Source organism: Amphiura filiformis, chromosome 17 (assembly GCF_039555335.1).
Source record: "Amphiura filiformis chromosome 17, Afil_fr2py, whole genome shotgun sequence".
Taxonomy (NCBI): domain Eukaryota; kingdom Metazoa; phylum Echinodermata; class Ophiuroidea; order Amphilepidida; family Amphiuridae; genus Amphiura; species Amphiura filiformis.
In genome coordinates this window covers 36545838-36569026 of record NC_092644.1, presented here as the reverse complement: position 1 = coordinate 36569026, position 23189 = coordinate 36545838, and the positions used below count along the sequence as shown (strand labels likewise).

Below are 23189 nucleotides of genomic sequence, written 5' to 3'. Positions count from 1 at the left end.
AAACAATGCATTAATTTATAATGCGCTATGCACAGGCACAACGCCTAGACCTTGATCCACAAGCCTCAGCACACTTTACACTTTGTCGCTGACCAATACGGCCCTATATCATTCCTGCTTAGAAGCGCACACCTTGGATTTACCCAAAGAAGTTGAATTAAAAGAGTTTGAATTCCCAATAGCGCCATGCATAATGCTATGAGAAATTCACCATTTTGAATTTACCCAAAGAAGTTGAGTGAGCTCACAGAGGACTACAGAGCGCGTACCACCAGTCAAAGTCTCCGCCTCATCCGATAATGAGGGCCGATTGTTCCATGAAATGCGACAGGCAAGACTGCTACACAATTACCGCGTATTTTCATGGTCGATCGCGAAAGCACGCAACGCTCTATCGCGTATACGCGAAGGCACGCAGCGCTGGCGTGATTGTTTGACACGACATGATCGAACAATCGGCCCTCATGAATATGCGAGAACTGGTAGCAAACCGTAGCATACAATACACGGGAACTTTGACTGGTGGTACTTTCTCTGTTTATCTCTTTCCTCTATGAGTGAGCTAGAACTCTGTGCATAATGCTATGAGAAATTTGCCATTTTTGATTGTTGTGCGGAGACTAATAGAGTGTGCCTCCGGCATTTCTCAGCGTAGGTTCAGAAGTTGTTGTTGTCTTCAAGTTAAGAGCATTATAGAGGTCTGTGCTGTTGTAGTGCATATTCAGTTGGTTGGCTGTTAAATTACATGTAGGGAGCATATTGGAGCATGTGCTCCTATTATGAATAAACTAAAGCAAGTAAAAATGTTCAATTTTTTCTATTTCTATACTAGGAACCTGTGGAGCAGTTAGATCCAGATCGCTTTTTAGATCTACAGGCAGATGGAAAGCTGCATGTCATATTTGGAGGCACAAAAGTGGTGCAACATACTCCACCTAGTAAAACAGCTCCTGGACTCAAGGGTAGGTCATGTCTCTGAATACAAAATCACATTCCTGGACAATGTAATCAGATTCATTAAACTTCATTTTAGATCAATTAGTTATGGTATAAAGGTGATAAATGCACCATCTCTGCTATTATCTGGCAACAAGAGTTCCTTTGAGATAGAGAGGAACACACTTTTTTTTTTAGATCAATTAGTTCAAATGTGTTAAGATAAACAAAAGAATTTTTCCAATGAAGCAAACTATCTTGAATCTACTATAATATAGGCTAAGGCTATGATTTTTGGGTAATTTTATGCCCGGGTACCAGGGATGTACTTTAACACCCGCCCAAATGCCAGGGGTATGCAAATAACAAAAAGTGCCTTCTCCATAGGACTAATCTCCCATAGTTAGACCAGTAGACCAGGTCTAAAGTTAGACCTGGTATAATCTCAATCAATCAATCAATCTTTTATTTTCATCAATCTCATACAAACATTATAGCATTATTATATACAATTATTGTGTTCTCTAGTTTATCCACATTTATCAGACAGGCATGATTGTATTTGATGTCCATCTTTAATGGTAATGAAATCTGACAAACAGAAGGATATCCAATTGTTTTAGACCTTGTATAAATTTTACAGAAAATATGATTTACATACAGTTGGTAATTTGCTTACATGTTGAATAGGTATATCTTCCTCTACACACACATTGCATAAGTTATGAAACTTGGCTCGCCCAGTATGAGGCCAAGAAAAAAATTATTTGTTTGCCTTTCCCGACCGACCGAAAAATCACTAAAATCTTGGGTCGCGTTTTTATTTGTTTATTTTTTCCTTTTATAACCTCAAAAAATTTGTAAGTTTTTGCCAAAAAAATTCATTAAAAAATAATTTATACTTTTCGAAGATAATTTTGAGCATTTTGAAACTCATACTTGGCAAATGATACCTCATGTTTATGTTTCTATGATTGTTCTCATGAAAGTCCCACATTTGTTTCAAAAACAAAACAGAAACAAACATCTGCTGTTTACATCATATAAAAATAAATCTAAAAAAAATTAAATCAACCTCCCGACCCTCCTGATTTTTTTCATGAAAGGGCAAACAAACAATTTATTTCTCTTGGCCTGATCATGATAGCAGGTGAGACCTTTGGATAATTTGAGATCCGTCTTGTTTCTGATCATGGTTTCTCTCTCTTTTCATTACAGCCCATGATAATGGATGCATTGCCTATGTACTGAGGACGGGATTCAATACATCTCAGGTTGGTATATTACTTAGTCAGGATGTGTTGAACTGAAAAATTTAGTGAAAAAAAGTCATGATTAATTTTGCTGGACTCGTTCAGAAAAACATATTTTGTTAAAAATGACACACTGTATTTTGTTTCACCATTTTATTTTGTAAAATACAGGAAAAAACATTGTTTCTAAAATTTGGCAGATTTTGTGCACCATGAATTTGAACCAGAGATCATTTCCAGCTCACCCCTTGTGCCAAAAATTTCCAGATTTGTCAAACTTTTGGTGGTATTTTAGGGTCATTTAGCATCTTCAAAAAAAATCATCAGTGACCGACTTGGGAAGTCTGTCTGCCTGTAGAAAAGGTTTTTTTTCTCGCTGCCTAAGACATACTTTTATTTCCTTACTTATTTAAAAAAAATCTTGACACCATGTTTCAGGGTCGTCTGCTGCGTACAATCTTGTATGGTGTGAAGCGAGTCACTGCCAACAACTTGGAGACGTTTCTGTTCATTCTCTTCCTGCTCATCTTTGCCATCGCTGCTGCTGGTTATGTTTGGGTTGAAGGTAAGAATGTCAAATTTATACTTAATCCAATTAACAGTGTCATAATTTCCTGATTCTGACATGTTTTCAATAAATAAATGATGAGAGCGTTCACACGGTTAGCACTTCATCGTGTAATGAATGGTTCTGGTCATATACACACCATGGTAATTATGAGTGTTGTCATTGAAGAAGTTGACCTTGAATTTAGTTCATTGAGTAAACATGTTTGTATACTTTGTAACAATGACATGGACACCCAAGAGGTTTTCGTAGGCAATTACAACACAATTGTCCCATGAACTGGGCCCAATAATGGAAATTTTCATCATTCATGAATGATGACACGATTGTAGTGTGCCAATAACATTTAGCGGACACACAAGTAAGGTATTAGAGTCAGTTAACATTCTCCCATCATCATGCCCTAACAATCATTTTCCAAAACCTTAATCCTAACCTCCCTCCCCACATCTGTTGAAACATATTCTGTACATGGTCTTAATCTTTTGCTTTATTGTCCTCTGTTACAGGTACCAAAGATCCAACTCGCAACAAGTATAAGTTATTTCTAGAATGCACATTGATTTTAACCTCTGTGGTACCGCCAGAGTTGCCTATAGAACTCTCACTGGCTGTCAATTCATCATTACTTGCCCTCAGTAAACTTGGTAAGTTGATAATTCTTGGATTAATAACACCAAGACCTTTTCAGATCACACTTGAAGACCTTTTGATCAAACAACGCAGTACATGATTGATGTTATTGGTTCTGGCATTTTTGTTTACTGCATGTAAACTCTTTGTGGCCTATAATTTCCTAACATTTCTAATCGGCTGTTGAAAAAAATATACATTTATTAGTTATCAAAGATGTTCTGATCGCATTAGACGATAGCCAATGAAAGATGTGCAACCGAAGTTGGAAAACTGTATGGTGATTATAAATTGATATCAAATTGAATTTCAACTCTTGTGTTCTTTTGTTGCAGGTGTTTACTGCACAGAGCCTTTCCGTATACCCTTTGCTGGTAAAGTAGATGTGTGCTGTTTTGATAAGACAGGGACCTTGACTAGTGATAACTTGGTTGTACAAGGAGTAGCTGGTCTCAAGTAAGTATTAATTGCATTAATGTACAAACTATTCTGTAGTGTACTACAGGGTGTCCTGCATGCAAAGATGTTATGTATTACTCCAGGCCTTGCCATTTGAGGCGAGCGATCGCTCTCGCTCGCCACCGCTTGCCCAAACTCAATTTCCAGTGAGTGATTTTCCACTCGCCATAGACACTGAATATCGCTCGCTGCGAATCACCATGATCACTCAATTTACATTCAAATTTCAGCACTTTCAATATATTCATTCCATATATTGTAATAAAATAGCCTTAATTCCTGAAAACGATAGAGAGGGTATTCAACAGTCGGTAAGTATATTGCTATGAATGATCTTTCAGACCTAGAGATTGATTCAACCACTACATTCTACTACTAGAGAGTGCTTTGACCACTCGCCTAGCATCATGCTAGCGAGCGATTGACCACTCGCCTTTAAAATCTAGACGGCAAGGCCTGTTACTCCAGTCAGTCTATCTAAACTAAAACCACTGATTGCTTGCTTGGCCATATGCACAGCTGGGTATAATTCCTGGCACACGTCTGTGTAAATCAAATGTCACTAACCCCCACCCCCTCTCACTGGTCACTTGTATGCCAAGAGGACTGTTAATTAGTCAGTGTCTCAAAGGGGGTTTGGGGTAAGCCATATCACAGCAGTATTCACACCTCTGTAATTAGGCAGATTTTTTTTTTCTGTTTAGATAGACTGACTGGACTATACTTGCAGGGCATCTGTGGAAATCAGTGCTTTGTCATTGAAAGGGCTACCCTGCCTTAAAGCCATAATGTGCGATTTGCTCCACAGCAACGCCCTCAATATTTTTGAGTTTCTGCTTTTTGCACCATTGTAATGGCTATTTGTGTACATATGAAAGACTAAGCCTGCAGTGCTTTAATTTAACATTCATAATAAAACCGGAGATATCCGGTTTTATTCTTAGCTCACCGATCGAGTGCTGGATAAACACATCGCGTGCGTGTGTATCATTGAATCAGTGACGTACCATATAAACTGTATACATGTCGCTATTCATCTTACGTTAAATAGGAATCTATTTTTTATGCAAATCACACATTATTGCTTTAAGAAAATTTAAATAAATAAAAATAAATGAATACTGTGAAAGTGGAAAAATTTTGCGGAACATAAATTTTTGTGTACCGCAGGTATCGTGAATATAAAAATGCATGAATACATTCTTTCAAAGAGTTTGTGTTCACAAATTTGTACATGGTTATTGTAATCAACTTTTATTTACAGAGGAAAGGATAAATTATGCTCCATAAGTGAAGCTCCAATTGAAACTCATCAAGTGTTAGCTAGTTGTCATTCTTTGGTGCAATTAGATGATAATTTATTTTGCACACAACTTTTATTTACAGAGGCAAGGATAAACTATGCTCTATAAGTGAAGCTCCAATTGAAACTCATCAAGTGTTAGCTAGTTGTCATTCTTTGTTGCAATTAGATGATAATTTATTTTGCACACAACTTTTATTTACAGAGGCAAAGATAAACTATGCTCTATAAGTGAAGCTCCAATTGAAACTCATCAAGTGTTAGCTAGTTGTCATTCTTTGGTACAATTAGATGATAGTTTGGTTGGGGATCCTCTGGAAAAAGCAACACTCACTGCTGTGGACTGGAAATTAACTAAAGGTAGGTTATACAAGAAATATAATGGAAGACAGAGATAAAAAGACTAGTTTGCGTGTGATGTCTTCTGTCAATCAAACTCAAGCACGGTTTGTTTACACGTGTCGTGATGATGTGAGTTGATGAACGCGGCGATAAAAGCGGGCGGCTTATTGTTAATTTTGCACCTTAAAACATACAAACCATCTCAAAAGTTAGGTCAGGTCTTTATAGTAGGAAACTTTCTTTCCCGAAGGCACCATGTCAACAATGCCTAGAAAAGTTGCTTTTTGCCTTATAAAAGTACATAATGTTTTGCCATTTTATGCTGTACTCCGATCAGCACCAGATAAATCATTCAAGGATCATAGGGAATTTGATTGACAGTGATGTCAGATGCAAACTAGTCTTTTTTTTATCTCTGTCTTCAATTATAGTTGGTCAAAGGTCTACTGACAAATTGTTATTGATCACAGTGGCTCAGGTCACCCAATAAACAACTTAATATTATTTGAGGATGAGTACTCCAGCGTCTTAGCTAGGATTTGGCAAGTGCCTGTCATTTTTACCAAAACTGCTTGTCCAAAATTTGACCCTGAAATCATAAACCAGACCTCTTTCCCATCTGGGGATTGAGTCAGTTCAAATAGCTTTGGCTGTAGCCTTGATTCATTAACTCTGATCTTGTTTTGAGTTCACAGAACTTATTCAATTGGCGCAAAGATTCTTGTAAAACATCAACCGGGCGAATCCATGTGGATTTGCCTAAATATTGAAAGCTTAGAAAAAAAGATGTACCAAGTTTGACTCCCGGTTTGACTATATATACTTCATATTTTAAGCAACTGAACCCCCAAAATGGTGAATTATGGTCTAATTTACTTCAATCATTAATAATTTGAACAATAATACTGATTTTTGAGGGCATTTTTATGGCACAAACAGCCATCGGTTGCATGCAGATCTTTCGTTCGCCAAACCGGCCATCTTGGGTGACTGAATCAGGCCGACAGAGGGCTTTTTTCAATTATTGTACAACGGGAGCGGGTGCGAATCAAGGACTCTCACAAAATTCTCTTGCGAGAATCCAAATGGATTCGCTCACACTGCCACAGATTTCTAGGCCTGTATTGATTGAAAATAGGGAGTAATGTCAATCATCTAGTATTTGTACAACTTTAAACCTTCACAGGTGATGTAGTGATACCCCAACGGATACGTAGCCAACCATTGAAGATTGCGCAGCGATTTCATTTCTCCAGCGCCCTCAAGAGAATGACGGTCATCGCATCCATGCAAGAACACAGCTCACCAGAGTGTACCTTCTTAGCCACTGTTAAGGGAGCTCCAGAAACTCTCAGGCCTATGGTGATTAATATAGTTGATAACATTTTATGTCAATCACAGACTTGGGACATGGATACTATGAATACCAATGCAAGACATTCAAGCAATATGAAGTAGATCTGGGTAATGTTATTCATAAACCTGATTGCACAAATACACAGTGGCATCACCAGGATTTTTTTTGTCTTGTGTCAGAAGTATCGCAAATTATCAATTGAACTCGTGTACTTTGCCTACTTTATTTAACACACACAATATACCACTCTTAATGTGGGTCTATTTTTCGGCATAGTGGTAAAAGCCTAATATTTCCCGCCGATTACGAGCTGATCAGAGTATATGGTGCTACAATTATTGTTCATATGATTACGGTGTATGAAGATTAATTAAGTTCAATGAATAATGTAGTCCAATCGGTTTTATCTGGCCATGACAGTACAAAGTATTGGCTAGTTAAGTGAAAACCAAGATACTGTGAAGTGAATCAAATGTTACTTTGCATTAAATATTTAAAGTGCTAAAATTGGAAAACAAAATATTACTTAATATGGGGGTGATAACATTGTAAAGATGGAATTTGAGTATTGCAGTACTGTACACAACCATGAGATATCCTATCAATGTTTGAGAGCATGTAAGCAAGGTGTGAAGATATTAAAAAAAACATAGTTTCGTTTGAAGGCCATTTAGTTGGATATTAAACAGCGATCCACATAGAGAGGGCCAAATGAGGGGGTTGGACTGATGTAGCTATAACATTGCAGAAAGTAGATGCCACGTTGTAGACGAAATGGCTAAATTTGTCCTAAGGGTCCATTTCGCATTCTTCTAGTTCTCCTTGTTGTAAATGACTTTCTTATAAAGAAATTCAGCTTTGTATACATCATCATGCAACTCCTAACTTATTACACTGTAAATTATTTTTACTGATGTTTCAGTTTTCTGAGGTACCTAGTGATTATGACGATGTTTATCTTGAGATGTCCAGACAAGGAGCTCGAGTCCTGGCCCTAGGATATAGAAGACTAGGCCCACTATCATCACAGAGGGTAAGTTGGCTTTCTCTCTCTGACACACACAAATACACACCCCATCTGTTTGCAACAGCAATTGCGGACCTTGTATATAAAAACAAAAACAGCAGATATTTTTGTGTGTGTACAGCTGCGTATGGTGTAGGATTACTAAATGTGGTCATTTTTAATGCACAAGAGAGGATGTATCTCGAAAGTGCTTTTGGCATGCAATTGCATAATACAAACAAGCAGACATTTTGAAGTTTACTGCGCACAGTGGCGAAATATTTTGGAGGTATGTTAATTTGCCCTGCATGAGCAACACACAAACATGGGGGAGTTGGCTCTCTTTGGGCTAGTCTCTTTGAAAAGGAAATGTTCGCAACTTTTTGCAACACTGACTGGCATCTCTCTGTTATAGTGCAAGTGGAGAAATAAACAAAATTGCTATCAGTTGTGTACACCGTCATGATGCCAATGCTTTACCTTACTGTTTTTTCTGTTGTGTTTTTTTTTTGCTGCACAGTTACGTGAGATAAGTCGTGAAGAAGTAGAATGTGACTTAAGCTTTGCTGGATTTGTCATCATATCATGTCCACTGAAGATTGACTCCAAATCTGTCATCAAAGAAATACAGTTTGCTTCACATCATGTGAGTAAAATGCAATACATTGTTGTCAGGGTGATGTTTTAATTGTTTACAATACTTTGTAGATTTTGTTTTCTTACAATTACAATTTTATTTTTTTACTTCAAGTGGTATCAAGCCTGAGCAGCTTCTATGTGCAGTACCTATAATACATGTGCTATGCATACCCTATGTATAAACAGGTGCTGACATAACTGGATTTGAATTTCACCATATTGCAGAAAATTGATGCTGCTATGAGAGACGTTATGTGAAATTTTTGTAATACTGGGAGAAACTTACTGTAAAACATTTCGGAAAATTTCGAAAGCCTTAATGTTGTAACACGGCCGATGCATACATTGTTGAGTGATATCAATGTTCGCTAGCAATATCATATGCATATCGGCGTGACGTATGTAGGGCTGGATCGCAATTAATGCTTTCAGGACTTTCCAAAATGGTCCATTGAATTCCTGTTGTCTCTCCAAAACTTTAATTTTTAAAATTGTCATGATAGCAAATGTAAGGCTGATTTTTCTTATGTTCAATTCTACTGTTACACTTACCTGGACTATGCTTCTAACTGATAAGTCTAATCTAAACTCACACATTTGACCAGCATGTAATCTTTAAATTGCCGCAGCTGAAGCAGACGATGCACAAACCTAATCCAGAATGGCAGGTCCACCATTTTGTCATGAATATTCATTGCAAAAAAATTGATGCTGCCGCCAACATTACCTCTTGGTAAACTATGATGTATCTGACAAGTGTCTAAACATCCACATAAAAGAAAATATCTCTGTGCTGTGAGTGTAATAGATGAGTTTCTTTTAAGTACACCATTCTAATTATTGTAGAATATCTTGCTGCTTTTCCTTTGAGAAATGTTCCAAACCATTTTGCGTTGTTTATTTGTTTGTTATAGACTGTGATGATCACAGGGGACAACCCTTTAACAGCTTGCCATGTCGCCAAAGAACTCAAATTTAACAAGAAAGATACCACACTTATTCTTACTCATCCAAATGATAAAGGTATGGTTAAAAACATCTTGTTCAGGAGTGGGGGTGTGTGTGTTAGGGATGGGCACATGACTAATTTGCAGCAAATGGAGATGCACACATGAAACCTTACAATCCACCTGGGGACAAAAGTGGGAACTGTCCTTAGTCTGGAAGTAGATGCAATGGGCTGTAAATAACCACAAAACTGCATATAAAAGTGTATCCCTGTGGATAAAACTCCAAAAATACCACTTGCAATTGTAAGAGTAGTTGGAAATTTCTCACATCCAAGAACTTTTCTTTATTTAAATATTACCATTAGATATCACTGTTTTTCCATATTAATAGAGCATCAAAGTAGGATAGCAAACGTCAAAGGTTTAAATCCTGCCTGACCTTTATATAAAATAAATGTGTCAACTAGAGATATGGTTAATAATTGATGTCACTATAGAACAAAATGAAGGCAAAGATAGAACCATACAAATGGTAGATAGAAATTTAACTTAAAAGAAGTACAACACAAACTAAGTCTTTACTGAATGCATTTTATGATATATTGTTTCATTATATTTTAGATAGTGAATGGCATTGGCAGTCAATTGATGATAGTGTTATATTACCCATGATCCCCTCTGGTGGTAAGAAGGAACTCATAAAGTCATATGATCTCTGTATGACAGGAGAGGTATGTATTACTATACCATTTTTCATCCTGATGTGGCAGTGGCAGCCACATCAGGGTGAAAATGTCATAGGAAGCACCATGTGTGTAATTTGGGCCTATAGCACTATTGGTGCCTGGTTAGGTACCAATAACTCTTTTTATATCACTCATACATAAATTCTAGACAGTTCATTGGTTGATAGCCATTTATCATTTTTACCATCAGCCTCTCTGTGTGATAGTTTTTACCATCATAGTGCTGCGCCAGAGTGCGCCTGGCGCCAAGTCCGGCGCTGACTCTTAGACTTCGCCGATTTAGTTATGGGGTGGTCACCAAAATGTTAAGTATGTCACGGCAAAACATGGTGTTATGTTGATGAAAAAATATATTCCCTATCTTAAATAGTATTTTAGTAATAGGATTTATGTATGAGTGATATAAAACAAATATTAACTGTCTTAAATTTGTGTAATGGTCGAAATATAATCACTCGGTGAAAGATGTATTGTTCCATTCCACTCGCCGTTCCGGCTCGTGGAATGGACAATCCATCTTTCACCTCGTGATTATATTTCGACCATCACACTCATAGACAGTTAATATTTGTATACTATCATACCCTGATGATGTAATAAATTGTATCAAGCATGGTTATTAATCTTTGCATAGTTTTATCGTTTTTCATTCAAATTAAAACAAAGAAAGCACTATGGATATGTTCAGGGTATGACAGAAACAGCCATCGGTACCCATCTAGGCACCAATAGAAGTATATGCCCAAATTCTAAAGACGTTGTGCCTAACATTTTGTGACGTACACACTATAATCTACAAACCAAATTGAAGTAAATTGTGCAATTTTTCTTAGATTTCCATTTTCCAAATTCCGCAAAGCTACACATTATAACTTCTTATGATAGGGAATATAACACAGAGTTTAATAAAATAAAATAATGTAATAAACTTGACTGAATTTTCCCACCGTTAAAGCCATATTGTAACGTTTGCTGTTGAGGAAGCCCTCAATATTTTTCAAAATTCTGGGTTTTTTTTTACCAGATTGTTATGTAAATTATTCAACTAACATACCCTGCAAAAATGAAGACTTAAGCGCTGTAGTTTTGGAGCCGTCGTTTTATTATTACGATGGAAACATTAGTCGAACGTGAATGTGATGTTCATAACACAGTGCGTACATGGCTTGCGGGACAGTATACACACATCAAAGGATCATGCCGTCACACAACTGACGGAGTGGCACGCATAGGCCATATCAGCGCCGGTAGTAAATTCCCATTTGCTTTGCTTTACCTCAGTTGTTTGGCTACATATCTGAGAGTAAAAGCTAACATTTTATGGAAAAGAAATTATAATCTAATTTTTATGGACATGTTACAATATGACTTAAGATGTATATTTGCTTGATCTCTACTACATTTCCTGCAGGCATTGCAACATATACAGAGTACAAGTCCAAAGTTCTTGGGTGCCATATTACCTTGTATCAAGGTGTTTGCCAGAGTTGCACCTAAGCAGAAGGTGAGTAAACATCAAGATTCTTTTTATTCAATGGCTCTGGTCTTGAGTTTTAACCAGTGTCCTTATTATTGTTCCTGTGGAATAATTAGACCAGTTTGAAATTCTTTGGACACAGACCTTACTGCTGATTGTCCTGGAGATTCCTGGTTTACCTTAGCAAAACTTCAGAGAGCTGATCCTGGTTGTGATGGTTAGTCAAGAAAAAGGCAGATTAGGGTACTGTGCCTGTATATTACTTTGTTTCACCTCATGCTTGGTAGTGATATAGGTGCTATATCACTGGTCGCAGTATTTAATCATGCATGTTAAATGATCCTGCAGAGCATGCGTACAAAGGTTGTCAGCACGCTTGTGGTACAACTGCCTATAAGCACCAAACTTGACGTGAAGCAAGGCATAGAAATATGTCCTTGAATGATTTATGTAGTGTGGTCATCGACTGTTTGTAAAGTGCAATGATCTTAATTCAATTGTGATTTATAATATGTGGCTTTTTACCCTATTCAAGTTCATGGAAGAATACAGTTGTCATGCGCAAAGTGTGGTTGTTATATTTAGTCCATATAAGTAAGCAACTCCAATTAGCTAATAAAAGTTCTTTGCCAAGACCAAAGGAAAAAACTTACGTTTTTCTGCTGACAGTTTCGCCAGAAACCTTCTGGCTTTCTCAAAGCGATTGATGTTGTTATTGATCCATCTGCTTGGAGTGGTAATCCCGGCCGGATGTTATTGTATTACCGGTAGTACTCCTGTCTCCAACGTTTGTCTTGAGCAAACAAAGTAAAATCACAAAGAGCTAATAAGATCAAAAACAAGCCAAACAAGAAAGACAAATCCAACACGGATAAGAGTAAAGGGAGCATTGTAATTCCTTATGTGGCAGGAGTCTCTGAAAAGATTAGTCGTATTATGAGAAAACACAATGTCTCTACGGCCATGAAACCCCACACCACCATCAGAAATGTGCTCGTTCATCCAAAGGACAAACAAGACAAAGAAAAAACGGTGAACTGTGTATATGAAATACCATGCAAAAACAGCCCCCAATCATACATTGGTGAGACAAAAAGACAGTTCGGTGTCTGCATGAATGAACATAAAGGGAAGCGGAGAAAGCTAGCCAACTTAAAAACACACGATCTAAGAGAAAGGAATCGCTCACCGAAATTAACAAATCAGCCATCACATGTCAAGGGCCAACCATTTAATAGACTGGGACAGCTCATCAATCCTTGATAGGGAAGAAAAAAACGCAGGGCAAGATGGGTCAAGGAATCAGTATGGATTCGCAAGAGAGGAGACAACACCATGAACAGAGATGAGGGGACATTCTTTCTAACCCACGTCTTTGATCCTCTGCTCAAGACCAACGTTGGAGACTGGAGTACTTCCGGTAAAACAATAACATCCGGCCGGGATTCCCGCTCCAAGCAGATGGATCAATAACAACATCAATCGCTTTGAGAAAGCCAAAAGGTTTCTGTCGACACTGTCAGCAGAAAAATATAAGTTTTTCCTTTGGTCTTGGCAAAGAACTTTTATTAGCTGTTTAATCAACAGACCTGATGAACCTCTTCAGTCAAGCAACTCCAATGTTCACTTATTTAATAAAAGAACAATAGCCTGTACCATGCATTGTTGGCTCATTGCTCTACATCTGCAACTGGACACCATATGTACATCACCTTTGTTCTAACACTATTCATTAATATATTTTATTTGGGCTTATTTTCTGTAGGAATTAGTTATCACAACTCTCAAAGCTTTAGGCTATACCACCCTGATGTGTGGCGATGGAACCAATGATGTAGGTGCTCTTAAACATGCCCATGTGGGTAAGTAATGTCAACATTATCATGCGTTTAAAAGTGATCCTTGAATACAGAAGTCCTGAGTGCACTGGTTCGATCCTCCACCGGTTCTGATTTTTTTCACTCTCGTAATTTGGTGTATGTCATTTCATACAAGCCTCCCTTTACTGTAAATGGAAATTTTCACTCGATTAATATTTTGTGTTTTGTCAATTTTGAACTGTTTCCCTTGTTTTTAAATTCATGATTCTATGTTTCCTTACATTGACCTATACACAAAAGGAATATATTTGCGGGTTGTTATTTTCACGTTAGCAGCTTGGAAGGCGCTATCTTTATTTGCAAATCCTTTTGCAACCTTCTTAATAAATGTAAAATATGTTATTATTATCATTATTGAATAATCTAGGTGTTGCACTATTGTCCAATGCACCAGAGAGGCTTCCAGATAGAAGGAAGAAAATCAGAGAAGAAGTAAGTAATAAATATGTTGTAGCCAATCTTACCATCTATCTCAGGGTTTAAATACTCAAGAACTTGTAGTATATAATTCATTTCCAGTGTAAAATGCAAGATTAAGTATTAAGTATACCCAAAAAGATATAATTGATTGATATAAGCACTAATAACTTCAAGACCTATTCAGTGATTTTAACTTCAAGACCTATTCAGTAATTTTGGCACCTTTTTTAAAATTAGATACATGTACATGCATTTGAATGAGGCTTTAACTTTTTAATTTCAAAAATACCTTATTAATACCTAATAATTTTAATGACTTATCCTTCACTTTTAGGCAATTTATGCACAATTTTGATTTTTGTTGTTACTTTCCCTGGGATCAGTAAATAAGCCTTTAAAGAAGAGGAGTGGATTTGATATCCTTTGTGAATTTTACACCCACAATTACCAATGGAAGACATGGCCTTAATCTTCTGCACAGGGCGTGTGAATTTCAGACAGGGTTACCTGAATGGGTGACTCAATTTGAATCTACACCCCCTGTGTGAGAAATTAAGGTTATGTCTTTCATAGAGGGTATATGGCTTTCAAGTGGAATAGCCCATTTATGTGAACAGGTTTGCCACGGGAAAGCATACGGGATAATGTGATTGAAATTTCCCCTATCTCATAACAGTTACCAAGCAAACAAAATTTAAATATATACCACTAAGTGAACCGCTAATATTGTGGGGTCAGAATTTTATTTTGATTTACACCACTCTTCTTTTACTTCCAAGATGGCAGCAAACTCAGATGGTACTTCAGTTGATGGTAAAGTAGAGAAGACGCCAAAGAACAAGGAGGAGAATAAACGCCCGGGCTCTTCCGGGAGACCAGGCCCACCATCAGGGAGGAGCGGAGGAAAAGCTGCTAGAAATCGAGCTATTGCCAGGGGAGAGGATCTTACTAGAGTCAATGTGAGTGTGCTAGTATTTTTTATGATGAAATCAAAAAAATTAGATGGGTAAATCATCACAGGATTCCAACCACTGAGGGGAAATGAAAATCCATTTTTCCAGACAGGGAAACTCAGGGAATTTAAAAACTCAGGGAAATAGCTAAAACCAGGGAAACTATGGGAGTTTATGTGGCTCAAGAGGCCAATTGTTTTGTAATTTTGGCATACATGTGTCTTGCATACAACATACGACTCCCAAGCTGTACTACAACCATTCAGCTATAAATGGAGTACATATTTTATACTTTTGGTAAGAACTCTCCGTTCTCTGTTTCTAAGTAGTTGTTTGAAACAGTCCACACCCTGATATAACCTTGGTGAAATGGAAATATTTCTCATCCAATTTTGGAAATTTGTCATGTTTTTGTGAAATGCTTGAAACCCTGAAATCAAGTTCAATTCCTTTTATGAAGTACATGTTCTGCAATGTAGGTATGTTCTGTTGAAATTTATAAATAAAAAAAGATCAAATATTGGAATGTATAACTTCCAAGTTACCATCCAACAAATGGATCTCAGTGCGCTGTTGTGGAGCACCTATACCAATCATCCACCATGTCTTCACTACAGTTTGTGTCTTGTCATTTCAGAAAAAGCTCAATGCCATGTTAAAAGATATTGAAGATCAAGAACAAGTATCAGTAGTGAAATTAGGAGACGCCAGTATTGCCTCACCGTTCACCTCAAAACTTGCTTCTATTCTCTGTGGTGAGTATTCTAGAAGAGCCATTTTTAATCACTTGAGAATTTTCTTGCAATCTTATTGGTTCTTACCCTCGTGATATGACACGATATCACACACTTTAGCGCGTGCATGTATTGGTATGCGCTATTTCAACCAAATTGGAGGTGCATATAAACAACAGGACTGATAGATTCTTAGCCCTAGGTAATTCCTTCTAAAATGTAGGATTAAATTTGATTACAATTTGGTATACTTACGATAAATATATTTATTTGAATTTAAGTGATTAAGAATGAGTATGTGTATACAAACACCTACATGAACAGTTTGTTAGCATGCTTGTGTTGTAAGCGCTTATATCACTGCCTAACTTGAGGTGAAATGAAGTGTATGTACTTGCTACCTTATTGCATTGAACTGATATATACTATGACTAGGGGTGGGCAAATGAGAACATTTTTTGGAAATCTTTTATAAGACGAGTGGATTCTATGGCCATTTTGGCTGCTGAAACGGAATCCTAGGAAAGCAGTCAGAGTTTTTACCTTGATGGAAAATGTATATCTATGTTGGTTCAGTGGACTTTTTTTCAAAATGGCTCGCCGTAAATGGCCCCCACTTTTTTTTCGACATTTCACGGAGGCCGCCCCAAAATGCCAAAATATGAACAACCATAGCTTGTAATAAGTCTTTTTATAGGTTTTTGAGGTCACTGAATTCAAATATAAACTAACCAGAGTGTTTCAAGCATTCAAATTGCCAGTAATCTGCAAAAAATTCAAAATGGCCGCCAAAACCCCATTTTTTCGACATTTCGCCCCCAAAATACCAAAATATGAACAACCATAGCTTGTAATAAGTCTTTTTATAGGTTTTTGAGGTCACTGAATTCAAATATAAACTAACCAGAGTGTTTCAAGCATTTGAATTGCCAGTAATCTGCACAAAGTTAAAAACAAAATCTTCAAAATCGTACTTACAAAGCATTGATATGCATGTACATAAACAAAATATAATAATATGAGCAAGGGTTTTTGCAAACATTTACCAAAAGAACAATGATGACCTACATGAGCCACACAATGGAGTTAGCATTTAAGAAGCTCTTTTGGTAAGTGTTTTACCTACAAGGCAATATACAGTATGTAGTGTACAGTGTAATGAAAATCACAGCAGTTACAATGCATTCATCAAGAGAGTGTCAATGTCAGTGGAAACATTATCCTCTGGTCTCAGGGCATTTCTTATTGAAGCTCAAGTGCCCAGCTCATCCATACTAAACTTCTCCATTTTGAACTTGCCATCTGCTTTCACACGTCTCATTTGTCGAATGTCTGGGGCAATTGTCAGTAGCAGATAAGAAATTTCAGCTAATAGCTGATTCTCATTCAGCTCAGTTCAGCTTCCAAGTTGTTGGGAGTCATGGGACCACCATGCGTTTTGCATTTTTCCAGAACAGCCAAAGTTTTGCTTGCTCTCTTCTTCTTTAGATCCTCCTTCTTGCGCAGTCCTAACTTTTTTCACTGCATCAATGACTTTTTCAATTACAGCACCTTCAAGCCTATCTTTCCCTGATCTTGGATGTTCTTTTCTTTCAACCATCAACTCATTCAAGTCCACCAGTTTGCTGTCAAAGAAACCTTTCACTCCTGCCCATGTTCTATCTGCATTTCTTTCGTCACCCCTCTTGTCAATTCCTAGTATCTCCATCATCGGAAATATCATCAGCTCACCCATCTTTGAGTAGATATCTGAACAGCATGTGAACCAGTCATTTTGGATAAATGTAGACACAGCAAGTACAAGCTTGTTACTATTGATGTCTACAACTGCATTGAAGAAGGCTTGAATTGACCCACGCCAGGTCAAATACTCATGGGCTAGTTCTGTTAGCCATGAATCCTCTAAAGCCATCAGCTTTGAGCCCGTTATTTGCCATCCAGGACTTGAAGTCATTATACAATGACACAGAATGTTGTGCATGACTTGGAGATAACAGCTTAGCAATGACAATCAAGCCCAGGGTGTGAATAGAAGAGCTCGGAGATGTAAAGATTCTTTCCCCTGCTGTGACTTCAAGTAGGTTACTTTATCAATCGCATGATCTACTCCAAGGATTATATGGGCACAACATTTCAGTGTCTTACTTGGGTCTATACCGAGAGTCCTCATGAGCACTTCACAGTCTCCAGCACGGTCGGACATCCAGAAGTCTATTTCAGATTTCAGTTCATCAACAGTTGAGTTAGCAAGTATAGCTAAGCAGTTTAGTTTAAACTCGTAGGCTTTAGCTCCATCCTCACCAGTTTGACTTACATTGTCCACATACCCTGTTGTCAGCGACTTTCTTTGGCCTGAAGGTCCTGCAATAGTGATATGGTCTGCTTTTACATCATAAAGATGATGTCCTGCCGCCTTTGTCGTATCATCAAGCCCAACAGTTACAATATTGTCTCCTTTGTTAAGGATTTGTTGTGCAACATACTCCAAATTTAGATATGAGGCCTCTTGTAAGTATCGCATTATTGCAATAAATTCAAACATCAGAGGTAAACGGTTCCACTGTAGCTTGATTCATTCCATTAGGCCCTATTACTGACAGGCATGCATCATCATGAATGGTTTGCTGATCTGCAAATTAAAAACTTCTTCTTGAATTTATTGTTGTATGATGTTTTGAACATTTATGATTTTCAATCCTGTGTATTTCTAACATTTATTATTCATTTTTTTTTTTGGCATTTTTACTAATTATTTGGCGATATAATTGCAGCTAACAGCAGACCAGAGCCCCCAATCAGGCTAAATTGTTTATATTTGAATTCACAGACCTCGAAAACATATAAAATGACACATCACATGTTATATTTGTTATTTTGGGGGTAATTTTATGGCGAAATGTCAGCAATACAAAAAAGGTGGTTTTTTAAGCCTTTTATTAATCTTGCCATTTGAATTTTTGTAGATTACTGGCAATTCAAATGCTTAAAACACTCTGGTTAGTTTATATTTGAATTCAGTGACCTCAGAAAGCTATAAAAAGACTTATTACAAGCTATGGTTGTTCAAATTTTGGCATTTTGGGGGCGAAATGTCGAAAAAAATGGGGTTTGGGCGGCCATTTTGAAAAGTCCACTGAACCAACATAGATATACATTTTATGCAAAAAAGTTTTCCGGATTCGGTTTCAGCAGCCAAAATGGCCATAGAATCCACTTGTCTTAAAATTTTTTTGTCAATTGCCCACCCCTACTATGACGTGCATAAACTTGTGCTGTTGTATCACAAGGAAAGACATGACATTATTTACTTCACAAAGTGTCTTGTATCTTGATATGACCCACTGTAGATATTTTTTGTTTGTTTGTGTGTTTCAGTGTGCCATATAATCAAACAGGGTCGTTGTACACTAGTCACCACACTACAGATGTTCAAGATTCTAGCCCTCAATGCCCTCATATTAGCCTACAGTCAGAGTGTCTTGTACCTTGATGGAGTCAAATTCAGTGATGCACAGGCTACATTACAAGGTCTCCTGCTTGCTGGCTGCTTTCTCTTCATATCAAGATCAAAGGTAAGCTGTGTTGCTCTGTAAGCGTATGCTGTTGTCCTCAGATTTATGGCCTTCCACTTGCTGAATGCATTCCAAAGATATTGTACCAAAGATTACCGACTCAAAATTGCTCACGGAGGCCAGTTAGTGTACCTCCTGCATGCATTGGCAAGACCCAGAATCAAACAGTATAATTTGCGTCTGTAAAAGTTTGAGCATTTTAAAGGTTTGCGCATGCAGTGCTTTAATAGCGCATGTTTTTGACGCAATAGAATGCAAACAACCACTTGAATAACAGTTTGCCGAGTGCATAGTGAAACAATCCAGAGGTACATTGACCTGCATGAGTCGGTACTCTTTGATTCTACCTAATTGATTCCCATACAAATAAGCTTCAGCTTTTGATTTTTTCCACACTTTCGTTTAATCCATATTTATCACAAACAGAGAGACGTATTTGAATATTTGAAGGTGAAAATAGGAATGTGCATCGGTCAAGGTGGTACTGGGGCAAGTTCTTACGAGTTGGCATATTAGTGCAGCTATACTTTTCATGTTGGCTGGGCATCTGAAATAGTAACTAGCATCATAATTACTATATATGTTAATAAATATTGGTTTTTTGTTTTCTTTACAGCCCCTGAAGTTTCTATCCAAAAATCGGCCTCTACCAAATATCTTCAATATCTACACCATATTGACGGTGATATTACAGTTTGCAGTTCATTTTGTAGCATTAGTGTATTTAGTCAATGAAGCTAAAATTAGATCTCCTCCAAGGTAAGAATTGGTTATAAAATGTAACAGTTGCAAGGCTCTCAAGAGCTTAGCCAGCGCCTGTCCACTGTTATTTGGAGAGGTGATCTCAAACTTGACGTCTGAAAATGCCCAAGTCATCCATAAACCTGTCTGATAAAAATAAATTTAGAGTAGAATTTTCTTTAAAAACTTTATATTTTTGACCATCGGGTCTGTGATTTGGCAGTTATTGGATCCTGGCTAAATGTCTGGGTGCTTATTTCTTGACCAATTTCAATGAATGAAGTCTTAAATCCGAGCTAAAAGATGCTGCTATTAGCTGCAGGTTCTACTTATGACATATCTGTCTTTGTGTAGGATATATCGGGGTGAAAATAACTGGTACCTTAATTCCTTTGCTGTCTGTAGTTAAAAGGTAAAATAAATAATCAAATTTGAACCAGTGATTTGCTAAGCTAAAATGAACAGGTGCAAAGCACCTCTCAGAGTCATAACACCAAGGCGAAAAAGGGGGAGGGGAAGGGAAGGGGGAGAAAAGTATTGATTTCTGTAAGAAATTACCTCTTATTTTAGAATAACAAGACTTTTTCCATTTATTAAATGTTCTTTTCCATTTGTTTCTTTTACAGGAAAACAGAGCACTCAGATTTAGAGGAGGAATTCAAGCCTAATTTAGTCAACAGTACAGTATATATCCTCTCTATGATGTTACAAATTAGCACTTTTGCAGTTAATTACAAGGTAAGTTTTTTCACCAATCTGCTATCAGCTTTAATGCTGTGCATGCTAGCCATATGCTTCAACAAAAAAAAGGCCAAGTTTTGAAATATCAAGAGCCATCTTAAGAACCATTGAATAAATACTAGGCTTGTTTGTACTCATTTTAATGCCTTTTTAATGCCGATTCCAAATGTGGTCATGAAAATGTACACAAAAAAAATTGAAACTTGTCGTCTGCAGTCGACACCCGCATGGCGAGCGTTAAGTTAAGCACAATAACAATGCTTACCTGAGGTGGATTCTACACTCAACTGTGTGTACTGTACACAATTCTGTAGCAATCCAAATTTTGAGTTGCACATATGTTGCATTGAATAAAGTTTAGATGTTATCACATACTCACAGTAACCTCATATCAGACAACTTCACAAGCACCTTGTCATCATAACCTAGAGTCCAAAGTCAAAAAAAAAAAAAAAAAAGCACGGAATCGGAGGTACAACACGGAAAATGATATTTTTTGTATGACGTGACAAAAATTGTTAAAAGATAGGAGAAATAAATGTTAAAACAATCTTGAGTTGTGTGTGTCAAATTTTATGATAAAAAATACTGTTTAATAATACCAAAATAAAGGTATATTACCAAGGCATAAACCTACTATATCCCTCCAAACTTCGTAATAGTCGGCCTATTATTGTGAGAATATTCCAATCAGAGCACATTGATCACGATATTGAACACTTTATTTTGACATTAATATCATTCATAATCATTGTTTATACATTTTAACACGGAAAATGGATTTTAGAAAACGGTAAACTTCGGACTCTATCATAACCTGTTCAATAAATTCTATTTACTGTTGTCTATTTGCAGGGACATCCATTTATGGAAAGTTTACGTGAAAACAAGCCTTTATTGTACAGCTTACTGATATCAGGTGGTGCTATCATTGCATTAACATCAGGTATGCTTCCAGACATAGCCGACCAGTTTGAAATTGTGGTATTCCCAACAGAGGTGAGTCAAGGACTGATTGTAGTGTCAGATTGAAAGGGTTAATATATGCATTGACGATAATATAGGCACTGGAATGAAATAGTGATTTTCTTTATTCAAACGGGACATGATAGTGAAAACTAATAATTTTGTGCATAAAAAATAAGAATGTATTCTTCATGGAAATCACACATTATTGCTTTATTGTTCGGTTAGGTTCTTACAGATGTGCATGATTGTTCACATTAATTACAATTGCTGCGACTCAGTGTGAGCGAGCTGTTTTGCCCTTTGGTAGAGAATTGATGCTGGACATGTGGGTGTAACTTATGTAACACTGGACCAACTTGTCAGGCCAAATTGCAGCTTCATGGCATGTGGTGATGCTGCTTTAATTGAAGTTTAAACTTGTAATCCAAACACAAAATAATATTCTTACCTTTAAATTTGTGGATATCACTCCATCTTCAACAACGAGAGTGTGTTTGAAACCTGCATCAGATCTGACCTTTTCTGACCCTAGACTTGATCACAGACTCCTGGAAGTTTGAGTCTGCCCCTGTACTGTGCTACTGAGCTTGGTCATTCTTTTTGATATAGATGTCTTTTACATTGGGCTGTAACTATAGATAACTATTTTGTGCACAAAAAGCTTGTGTGATAATGCTCAATTTGAGGTAAGCACATAATGCCACTTATGGGAAAAAGTGGGAACTAAATCACCTCTATGGAAGTCCTGGTGAACCGCTATTCCTAGCCAAGTCATTTTCCTAGTTATTACTGGCTCCTTGTTGTGCAATGTACTAGAACACTTACAGTCCTTATTGCAAAATTTTCTTTATGGAATTTTGATTCTGATTACTAACTATTTTCATAAATCATTTTATTTGTTTCAGTTTCGATTACTGGCCTTACAAGTTCTGGCAGCGGACATGGGGGCATCATTTCTGGTGGATAGGTCACTACAGTTTGTGTTGGGACATGCAAGGCTAAGATCAGGATGATGGGGGGTATTGAACTTTGATTGAGACTAGTTAGAACCTTGCTATCTATATTTATTGTGAACTGTGGCTTGATGCAGACTGAATGTTATTCATGGAGGCTCCATGACATTCCATTGGGCTCATGTTCTCAATGATTTTATTCCGATGGGTTCTTGTTCTTTGCCCAAGGAAATCCTAACACATTGGGCAGGGTGTGTTCAGGATTTTTCCTGATTTCAGACATGTTGAGGCCAAAATTTACACAATTTTATTGATTTTCAGCCTGGTTTTTTTTTTTTTTTTTTGGGGGGTATTCTAGCCCAATTTCACACTGTTTTTCAGGATTTTCTACTGCTTTCAGGATATTTCACAAGCTTTGAATCACACTGCTGATTGGATGCCATATGTGTTGCCTGGTCCCATTCCAGGGGAACAACCATGGAACAGTCCCAGGGGAGGCACTTAGGGTGCTTCCCTTGAAACAGTGCCAGTGGAGGCACCCAGTGTGCTTCCCATCA

General features: G+C 37.3%; 1 protein-coding gene across 1 annotated transcript in view; it reads left to right on the top strand.

Moving 5' to 3' along the window:
- LOC140137722 (endoplasmic reticulum transmembrane helix translocase-like) overlaps positions 1-22967 on the top strand; it is a 35192-nt gene extending 12225 nt beyond the window's left edge. Inside the window, exons 7-27 of the mRNA XM_072159485.1 lie at positions 833-962; positions 2155-2210; positions 2628-2754; positions 3267-3404; positions 3726-3846; positions 5358-5512; positions 6681-6856; positions 7774-7884; positions 8378-8503; positions 9411-9519; positions 10068-10177; positions 11604-11696; positions 13435-13531; positions 13917-13981; positions 14749-14928; positions 15560-15677; positions 19032-19228; positions 19845-19987; positions 20596-20707; positions 21566-21709; positions 22585-22967. Coding sequence (XP_072015586.1) covers positions 833-962; positions 2155-2210; positions 2628-2754; positions 3267-3404; positions 3726-3846; positions 5358-5512; positions 6681-6856; positions 7774-7884; positions 8378-8503; positions 9411-9519; positions 10068-10177; positions 11604-11696; positions 13435-13531; positions 13917-13981; positions 14749-14928; positions 15560-15677; positions 19032-19228; positions 19845-19987; positions 20596-20707; positions 21566-21709; positions 22585-22692 — 2616 coding nt within the window. The 3' untranslated portion in view covers positions 22693-22967. The remainder of the gene's footprint in view (positions 1-832; positions 963-2154; positions 2211-2627; positions 2755-3266; positions 3405-3725; positions 3847-5357; positions 5513-6680; positions 6857-7773; positions 7885-8377; positions 8504-9410; positions 9520-10067; positions 10178-11603; positions 11697-13434; positions 13532-13916; positions 13982-14748; positions 14929-15559; positions 15678-19031; positions 19229-19844; positions 19988-20595; positions 20708-21565; positions 21710-22584) is intronic.
- Positions 22968-23189: the final 222 nt, after the last annotated feature.